The following is a 10,098-nucleotide window of genomic DNA, read 5'->3' as shown; positions in this document are numbered from 1 at the left end:
CCCCGACCAATGAAGACAAACATGCCGTCTGCCTTCTTAGCTCCTTATCCACCTGCGTTGCCACTTTCAGTGATCTGTTTATTGTAATTTCCCAATCTACCACAGACAACTTGCCCCTCAGACCATGACAGTTTCCTTCTGTGAGAAACACCCAGATAAATTAGACAAAAGAACCCTGTAACCACCACAGCCCATCTTCATGGCAACGTGGCTGCTTTGGGGACTAAATATCTTCCAACCTGCAAACACCTTTTCATTCTGTGCCCCTCGACAAACTTGGAACCAGGTAATCGCAACGAGGCTCAAAAATGGTCAGCCCACCGGAGGCAGAGGTGTTAGACCGGCCAGTCCAGCAGAAAGAAACCCTCCAATCATCACCATTCACCAGATGTCAGAATGAACAAAATGCAGTCCTGGATGTCAGTGAGAGCAGAAACAATCACAACAGAGCCAACATCTGTAATTTATTGTGAACTTGTTGGAGTCACAAATCACAAAACCCCTCCCCACATTGAGAGATGAATGGTCTCTTCCCAGAATTAACTCGCTAGTGTCTCCGGATCATTGAATGTCTCCCCTGCTCAGAGCAGGTGAATGGCTTCTTCCAGGTGTGAACTTGCTAGTGTTCCCGCAGGGTGTATGGATATCTGAATACCTTCTCTCACGAAGAGCAGGTTAACACCTTCTCCCCAGTGTGAACTCGCTGGTGTCTCTGCAGGTGGGATAACCGAGTGAATCCCTTCTCACACTGAGAGCAGATGAACGGCCTCACCCCAGTGTGAATTCGCTGGTGTATCTGCATGCTGGATAACCGAGTGAATCCCTTCTCACACTGAAAGCAGGTGAACGGCCTCTCCCCAGTGTGAACTCGCTGATGTATCCGCAGGTTTGATAAAGCAATGAATCCCTTCTCACACTGAGAGCAGGTGAACGGCCTCTCCCCAGTGTGCACTCGCTGGTGTGTCAGCAGGTTCGATGAAGTGGTGAATCCCTTCTCACACTGAGAGCAGGTGAATGGCCTCTCCCCAGTGTGCACTCGCTGGTGTGTCAGCAGGTTCGATAAAGCAATGAATCCCTTCTCACACTGAGAGCAGGTGAACGGCCTCTCCCTAGTGTGCACTCGCTGGTGTGTCAGCAGGTTAGATGAAGTAGTGAATCCCTTCTCACACTGAGAGCAGGTGAACGGCTTCTCCCCGGTGTGAACTCGCTGGTGTGACTTCAGGGCGGATAACTGAATGAATCCCTTCCTACACACAGAGCAGGTGAACGGCCTCTCCCCAGTGTGACTGCGTCGATGAGCTTCCAGCTGAGATGGAGCACTAAATCCCTTCCCACAGTGCCCACATTTCCACGGTTTCCCCATGTTTTGGGTGTCCTGGTGTCTCTCCAGGTTTGACAATCAGTTGAAGCCTCGTCCACACACAGAACACGTGTACAGTCTCTCCCCACTGTGAATGGTGTGATGTCTTTTCAGGCTGTGTAACTGGTTAAAGCTCTTTCCACAGTCCGTGCTCTGGAACACTCTCACTCGGTTGTGTGTCTCTCGGTGCTTTTCCAGTCACACTGATGGTTAAAATCTTTTGAAGCCGACAGATTGAGCAAACATTTCTCCTTCGAGATTCAAAGTCCGGTGATATCCAGTTCCAAGGAATTAAGAGGCTCAGCCAGATTGAGACATGAAGTTTGAGATTTCTGTCTGTAATTCCTCCTCTTCTAATATCCTGTAAAAACAATTTACAAAAGACATCACTGTCAATACTGGATAGAAATTCAGAACAGACAATTCTAGTTCCTAGATAACATTCTTTCCTCTCTCATTCCCCAAAATCTCCATCCCACACACTCTCCCTCCATTCTCACTCTGCTGTATCTAATATTCACCCTCCCAATTCTCCTGAAGGTGCTCATTCAGGCTGATTGACAGATCCTTGCTCACTGCTTCCTGTCCTGGGCACAGAGATCACAATAAATAGGAGCTGCAGTTGGCCATTTGGCCCATCGAACCTGCTCATTTATTCTGTGGGATCATTGGCCGATCTATGTCAGCGACATTCTCCGTGTTCTTGACCAGAGGCTGGGTGTGCTGACTCAATATCTGTCAGCTCAGGAGGCCAAGCTGAACAACACCATGAAGAGGCTCGACGATCCGGAAGAGAGAATCCTGAACATTGAGCGAGATGCCTCCTCGGCGGAGGCAAGAATTAAATCCTTGGAGAACCAGCTGAGTGGCGTGGGAGAAGCCTGGAGGACTTGGAGAACCGAGGGTCAGAGAAAGAACATCCGAGTCGTCAGCCTGCCAGAAGGTGTGGAGGGTGAGGCTCCCGTTAGGTTCTTCGAGGACCGGCTGCCACGTTTTCTCAAGCTGGATGTGAAGTCTGGGTGTTTCAAATTAGAAAGGGCATCGGATCCTGTCTTTGAGGCTGAGGGACAGTTTTCATCCCAGGCCTGTAATCATTCACTTCCACAACTTGAAACACAGCAGTAGGTCCTGGAAACGGGTAAGATGAGGTGGGACCTGGCTCCATAAGGAATGAGGATTTTCCTTCTTCCAGGATTTTTCAACAGCAACGCAAACGAAGCATCGAGGCTTCGATGAAGTTTGAAGGGAACTCAAGGCTGCGGGAGTGAATTATGTCGCTTTACCAGCGACCCTGAAAATTGTGTCCGACAACACCGTCAAGACTTTCGATAATCCGACTACTGCCTTTGCCTTCATTAAATCCATGAAGCGCAAGGATTTGGAGGGATGGTTTGCAGCTCAGACTAACTCAGGCTCTAATCTGGACTCTTTCCTTATCACTGTTTCGTTGTCTGAATTTGTTATCTTTTATCCTGTTGAAGGGAGTTGTTATTCTGTGAGCGCAATTGAATATCTTCTCCTCAAGTGTTGCAGGGACTCGGATTATCTTATCTCAGTTATGGTAGATGTGCCGTGTGCTTATTATCCGTTGTCTTCTATTATCCAAGCGTTAATCATGGCAAAACCGAGTGGCACCATTGTTGAAGGGTGGATGGTGGATGCAGGTCTTCACAGGTGGGTCTAAAATGCGGGAGGGACATTCGATCCCCATTCCCTTGTTGGCCCTTCTTTTCTTCTCATTTTGGAGAAGGTATCCTGAGGGTAACGACAGTCTGGCCGTGGGGTTAATCCTCCGGGTCCTCAGTCTTATTGAGGAATGTCCCCTTGGATCTATTGTGGTTGTGATTCTTTTGTATTTTTCTTATTATGGGAGGGTTTATGTGTTGTTGACTTTATCCTACTCTGGTACAGACGGGGCTTTTATCCGTGAAAGGAGCAGTTTGAGGAGACTTTGGTGCCTGTGGTGTAAAGTGAGATGGAAGAGGGGGTAATGGAGCACGCCCGATTGTGGCGTGAAAATCTGTTCTTTTGTTCTCTCTGTCGCCTAACTAATGGCGGCAGTTAATCTATCTCAAATACATAGGCTCCAATTTGACTTACTTGTTCCTCCTGGGCTTTCCATGAGTGAATTCAATTTAACTTAGGCCCAGAGTAGGGCACAGTGGTTAGTACTGCTACCTCAGCGCCTGGGACCCAGGTTTAATTCCAGTCTTGGGGGGCTGTCTGTGTGGAGTTTGCATATTCGCCTCGTCTCTATGTGTGTTTCCTCCGGGTGCTCTGGTTTGCTCCCACAGTCCAAAGATGTGCAGTGAAAGTGGATTGATCACGCTAATTTGCCCCTTAGTGTCCAAGATGTGTAGGTTAGGTGGGTTGACCATGATCAATGCACCGGGTTACGAAGATAGGATGGGGCGTGGTCTAAAGTGAAATGCTCTTTCTGAGGCTCACTGCAGACTTGAAGGGGCAAATGACCTTCTGCACTATAGGAGTTCTATGTCATCTATGTTGTGTGATTCATATTAATTTGTAAAGATCTGTAAAGATTTAATCACCTGCTAATGGTCACATTCCAAGCATTGTTTGGCATCTTTGAATTTGTCTATATATATGTTTCTGGAACAGACCTCTTCATTCACCTGAGGAAGGAGCAGCGCTCCGAAAGCTAATGACATCGAAACAAACCTGTTGGACTTTAACCTGGTGTTGTAAGACTTCGTACCATATTAATTTGATTATGCTGTTAGTCTGTTTGTAATATTTTTGGGTTTACAAACTGAATTAGCACTGCAGCCTCGCGGCGCTGAGGTCCCGGGTTCGATCCCGGCTCTGGGTCGCTGTCCGTGTGGAGGTTGCACATTCTCCCCGTGTTTGAGTGGGTTTCGCCCCCACAACCCAAAGATGTGCAGGCTAAGTGGATTGGTCGGGCAGCACGGTAGCATTGTGGTTAGCACAATTGCTTCACAGCTCCAGGGTCCCAGGTTCGATTCCGGCTTGGGTCACTGTCTGTGCGGAGTCTGCACATCCTCCGCGTGTGCGTGGGTTTACTCCGGGTGCTCCGGTTTCCTCCCACAGTCCAAAGATGTGCAGGTTAGGTGGATTGGCCATGATAAGTTGCCCTTAGTGTCCAAAATTGCCCTTAGTGTTGGGTGGGGTTACTGGGTTTGGGGGATAGGGTGAAGGTGTTGACCTTGGGTAGGGTGCTCTTTCCAAGAGCCGGTGCAGACTCGATGGGCCGAATGGCCTCCTTCTGCACTGTAAATTCTATAATAATCTATGAATTGTGATATAATCTTACGTTCTTTCCCCACTCACTACTTTAACCTGTTAACTGGTTGTTCAATTGATCTGGCATTTCATCCCTCAAATATCTTGTTCCAAATTAATTCTGCAATGTGTTGCTTGGATTTATGTTGGCAATGTCTCTTGTTCCGCTCTGTGCCCATTTCCCACAATTTTTTCTGTTACTCTGTTGCACTCATTGTTTCAAAACGAATTAAAACATAACAATTTATTAAAAATCTGTCCAACTCATCCGGGAATATATTCAATGACTCCCACACCCCACTGGTCCCCGTGGACTAATAACCGGAAATATATTACATAACTACAGTACAATATTACAAGGCTAGAAATAATAATAAATGTACGTTATTACATAACTATAAATAATATATCTAATCTCTACCATATAACAACAGGAGACATGTCTCTGTCTGATATTAATTTACTGTCCCCTTAAATGTCAGCCATTGCCTGGAGAAACCAGTCCTTTAATTGTGAACATTGGGAAAGAGACCATCCTTTTAGCCAGACAAATAAATGTGTCAAGCTGAGGGAGCAAAGGATGTCAATGTCTTTAAGAGAGAGAGACCTGGGCCAAGCTTTGCAGAGTCTGCACTCTCCCTGGATTCACTTCCTTTCCCTTCAGTTGCTGCAAGTCACCAATTGAAGGTCAGAATGAGAAAAGGAATAGAAAGGAGGAGAAAAGAAAGTGTTTTACTCACAGATGTTGGAGACAGGAGGACGTTTTTCGTCTGTGAGGTCCCAGTTTTGCTCAGTGTCCAGCTTCTGCCTTCAGACAACGGGGGAGCTGATTGGATAGGGGATCACCAACTCTTCCGGCGCACGCAAAGGAATCCGCGGAGACGTCTCACGGTTCCAGTGCGCAGGTCCGGCGCGCGGACACTGCAGCTCCTCCCCACTCATTGTTCCCCCTCCTCGAGGCAAGGTTTCCAGGCAACCGCCTGACGGCTCCGGCTGACAGCTGCGGCGAGAGCGAGAAGCCTCTGGATGATTTCCCCTCCCCCTGCACGGGACTGCGCATGTCCAAGAAAGAGGAGAGGCTGTGCATGTGCGACAGAAGGCCCACCCCTGACCTTCCTGCTGAGGTATTGACCAATGGGAAGAATTAGAACCGGAAGGACTCTTGTTCTCCAGCCAATCAGCGCGCGTTTGTGTGAATGGAGACTGAGCTCACACAGACTAAAATGCTCTCCTGTCTCCAACATCTGTGAGTAAAACACTTTATTTTCTCATTCTCACCTTCAATTGGTCACTTGCAGCAACTGAAGGAAAAGGAAGTAATTACAGGGAGGGTGCAGACTCCGGAAAGGTTGGCCCAGGTCTCTCTCTAACACATTTACACCGTTTGCTCCCTCAGCTTGACACATTTATTTGTCTGGCTAAACGAATGGTCTCTTTCATACTGTCCACCATCCCAATATCCCCTGACGCTCTCAGTGCCATCGCAAATGGTTCTATAGCCAGGGCAAACAGCAGTAGGGAGAGCGGGCACCCCTGCCTCGTCCCCCCGTGCAGCCTGAAATAATCTGAACTCAATTGGTTTGTCGGTACACACGACACCGGTGCATGGTATAACAACCGGACCCAGTCCACAAAACACTGTCCAAATCCAAACCGCCCCAGGACCTCCCACAAATAGTCCCACTCCACTCGATCAAAGACCTCTGCATCCATGGCGACCACCACCTCTATCTCTCGTCCCTCTGGAGGTATCGTGATCACATTGAGTAGCCTCCTGATGTTGGCCGCCAGATGCCTCCCCTTCACAAACCCCTCTAGTTATCCCCTATCACCCCTGGGACACAATCCTCTATTCTCGAGGCCAAGATCTTAGCCAATAGTTTGGCATCTACATTTAGCAGGGAAATCGGTCTGTATGACTCGCATTGCCGTTCCAGCCTCCCCGAACAGGTGCCGGAATGTGGCGACTAGGGGCTTTTCACAGTAACTTAATTTGAAGCCTACTTGTGACAATAAGCAATTTTCATTTCATTTCATTGTTCGAGGTCCTTTTCCTGGTTCAAAATGAGGGCGATCGAAGCCTGCAACAACGTTGGGAGAGCACTCCCAGCTCCCTTGCCTCGTTAAAATCCCTTACCACCCCTGGCCCCAATACCCCAGAGAATTTCTTATAAAATTTCACCAGGTACCCCTCCAGACCAGGGACCTTGCCCAGTTGCATCACCTCCAGTCCCTCTATCTATCACTTTCTGAAACCTATTTCCTTTACTTGCTTTTGCTAAATCGCCATCTTTTTTTTAAATCACTCAGTCATTTTATACTGTGTATTATAATTTGAAGAATTATCACAATTTGTAATTGAATGAAAACTCAACTACTGTATTTGCTAAAGACAATCAATCTGACCTAACCTTGTGTTGACAAACAAAGTTTACCAGTGGCACAAGCTGACAAAGTTCAACTGAACTTTGCCAAAAAGCACAGACTTGATCTCTGTTATTTGGGAACTAAGAAGGGATAACGGATATCCAGGATTCCGAATAGACACAGCGATCCATTAGGCTTCTATCTACGGGAAAGGCGCTGGGGCAGTTGAGAAGGGTAAGAAGGGTGGTGTATGAGTAGGGGGAGAAGGCGAGCAGGATGCTAGGGCACCAGTTGAGGAAGCAGGAGACTGCAAGGGAGACCGGGAAAGTGAAGGATGCTTCTACCAGTGCAATTGGGGCCCCCAGGGCCTCCACCTGCTCCTCTTCCATCTTCAGGAACTCCAACCCCTCTAAGGTCTGCCTCATCGCCCCCGCCCCGGCAGGGGGTTCTGACTCGTACAGCTTGCTATAGAAGTCCCAAAACTCCCCATTCTCACCCATCGGCTCCAAGACCATATTCCCTCCTACGTCCTTCACTTTCCCGGTCTCCCTCGCAGCCCCGGGATCAATGAGCCTCTTCATGGTGTTTTGCAGCTCGGCCTCATGAGCTCAATGAGAGGTATTGAATCAGCTCACTCAGCCGCTGGTCAATAACACGGAGAATGTCGGCAGTCGACCTCCGAGAGAGTCCCTGAGAGCGCGGGGTCGAGAGACCTCCTGAGGGTCAGGCCGCCATGTTGAAAAGGCAGCTCCATTTCCACTGAATCAACCTTCCCTCTTTTATCGACGGATTTCTTAATCTTGCCTTACCTAATCCCAATGTCTTCCAGAGACATGAGAACAAATATTAATTCAAGGATCAGGTAGATGAGTGTCGGGCAATCAGGATAAATTACGGATTCTAGATGAGTGGCATCAGAATCTGCGGAAAAGCAGCTACTCCTGCACCGCATCACATGGTTCCCACCCAGACAGATTTCTGATGACGAGGGAGTCGAGGGTTATGGATAACAGGCAGGAAAATGGAGAGAAAGCAGAGATGAGGAGGGATTTCTTCACTCGTTGTGGAGCAGTGTGAGAATGGAGGGAGAGTGTGTGGGATGGAGATTTACAGCTTTTGCAGAGTGAGAGAGGATAAAATGTTACAGAGAAATAAAAATTGTCTGTTCTGAGTTTCTATCCTTTACTGACAATGATGTCTTTTGTAAATTGTTTTTACAGGATATTAGAAGAGGAGGAATTACAGACAGAAATCTCAAAAGTCACATCTTGATCTGCCAGAGTCGCTCGGTTCGTCGGGGCCTGAATATCATCGGCCTTTGAATCGAGAAGGAGAAATGTTTGTCTGTTCTGTTCGCTACAGACGATTTTAAACATCATTGTGACTGGAAAAGCACCAAGACACACACACCCGAGTGAGAGTGTTCCAGTGCACTGACTGTGGAAAGAGCTTTAACCAGTTACACAGCCGGAAAAAACATAACACCATTCACAGCGGGGAGAGACTGTACATGTGTTGTGTGTGTAGTCAAGGCTTCAACTGATTATCTGATCTGGAGAGTTACGACGAGACCCAAAACATGGAGAAACTGTGGAAATGTGAAGTCTGTGGGAAGAGATTCAGAGTCCGATCTAAGCTGGAGATTCATCGACGCAGTCACACTGGAGAGAGGCCATTTACCTGCTCTGTGTGTGGGAAGGGATTCACTGAATTATCCAGCCTGAAGTCACATGCAAGAGTTCACACTGTGGAGAAGCCGTTTATCTGCTCTCGGTGTGGGAAGGGATTCAGACATTCATCCACCCTGAAGTCACATCAGCGAATTCATACTGGGGAGAGACCGTTCACCTGCTCTCAGTGTGAGAAGGGATTCACTGCGTTATCCAGCCTGAAGTCACACCAACGGGTTCACACTGGGGAGAAGCCGTTCACCTGCGATCAGTGTGGGAAGGGATTCACTCAGGTATCCAACCTGAAGACACACCAGCGAATTCACATTGGGGAGAGTCCATTCACCTGCTCTCAGTGTGGGACGGAATTCACTGCGTTATTCAGCCTGAAGTCACACCAACGGGTTCACACTGGGGAGAAGCCATTCACCTGCTCTCAGTGTGGGAAGGGATTCACTGCATTATTCAGCCTGAAGTCACATCAGCGAATTCACACAGGGGAGAGGCCATTCACCTGCTCTCAGTGTGGGAAAGGATTCACTCAGTCACCCCACCTGCAGGCACACCAGCGGGTTCACAGTGGGGAGAAGCCATTCAACTGCTCTCAGTGTGGGAAAGAATTCCGAGATTTATCCACCCTGCGGACACACCAGCGAATTCACACTGGGGAGAGACCGTTCACCTGCCCTCAGTGTGGGAAGGGATTCGCTCAGTTATCCAGCCTGAAGATACACCAGCGGGTTCACACAGGGGAGAGGCCGTTCATCTGTTCTCAGTGTGGGAAGGGATTCAGTCATTCATCCACCCTGTGGAAACATGAGCGAGCTCACACTGGGGAGAAGCCGTTCGCCTGCTCTCAGTGTGGGAAGGGATTCAGTGATTCATCCCACTTGAAGCGTCACCAACGAGTTCACACTGGGAAGAGGCCGTTCACCTGCTCTCATTGTGGGAAGGGATTCCGACATTTATCCACCCTGCAGAGACATCAGCGAGTTCACACTCCGAGAGGCCATTCACCTGCTCTGATTAGGGGAGACGTTGAATGATCCATCCCATCTGCTGAGTCACCAACAAGTTCACAATTGATTGCAGGGATTGGATTGTGCTGTTATTGTTTCTACTCTCCATTTCATTCGGACTGCAATTTATTCATCCTGTCAATTGGGATGATCGGGGTTTCTTTCTGCTGGAATGGCTGATCTCACAACTTTTCCTCCAGTGGGCTGATGCTCTTTGAGCTTTGTTGCGACTACGTGATTTCCAATTTCACAAGGGTTACAGAGTGAAAATGTGTGGGAAGTTAAAATATAGTTAATTCCTATTTCTGTTTGCAACCCCCCAAAGCATGCCACGTTGCCATGAAGATGGGATATGGTGGTTATATGTTTCTTTGTTTAATTTTTCTGGGTCTTTCTCAAAGAAGGAAATGTTGAGGTA

General features: G+C 48.1%; 2 protein-coding genes across 2 annotated transcripts; one reads left to right on the top strand and one right to left on the bottom strand.

The window, feature by feature from the left end:
• Window positions 1–443: 443 nt before the first annotated feature.
• On the bottom strand, window positions 444–5,595 carry LOC140406890 (uncharacterized). Its single transcript, XM_072494759.1, has 2 exons — window positions 5,365–5,595; window positions 444–1,721 (listed from the first exon to the last, which is right to left on the bottom strand). The coding sequence occupies exon 2, from the start codon at window positions 1,361–1,363 to the stop codon at window positions 662–664; it is 702 nt and encodes a 233-aa protein (XP_072350860.1). The 5' UTR covers window positions 1,364–1,721; window positions 5,365–5,595; the 3' UTR covers window positions 444–661.
• A 202-nt stretch (window positions 5,596–5,797) lies between these two features.
• On the top strand, window positions 5,798–10,090 carry LOC140406887 (uncharacterized). Its single transcript, XM_072494753.1, has 2 exons — window positions 5,798–5,870; window positions 8,212–10,090. Exon 2 carries the CDS (start codon window positions 8,571–8,573, stop codon window positions 9,705–9,707), a length of 1,137 nt encoding a protein of 378 aa, XP_072350854.1. The 5' UTR covers window positions 5,798–5,870; window positions 8,212–8,570; the 3' UTR covers window positions 9,708–10,090.
• Window positions 10,091–10,098: the final 8 nt, after the last annotated feature.

The sequence above is a fragment of the Scyliorhinus torazame genome, unplaced genomic scaffold (assembly GCF_047496885.1).
Source record: "Scyliorhinus torazame isolate Kashiwa2021f unplaced genomic scaffold, sScyTor2.1 scaffold_979, whole genome shotgun sequence".
NCBI classification, from domain to species: domain Eukaryota; kingdom Metazoa; phylum Chordata; class Chondrichthyes; order Carcharhiniformes; family Scyliorhinidae; genus Scyliorhinus; species Scyliorhinus torazame.
This window is presented reverse-complemented; position numbering and strand designations above follow the sequence as displayed.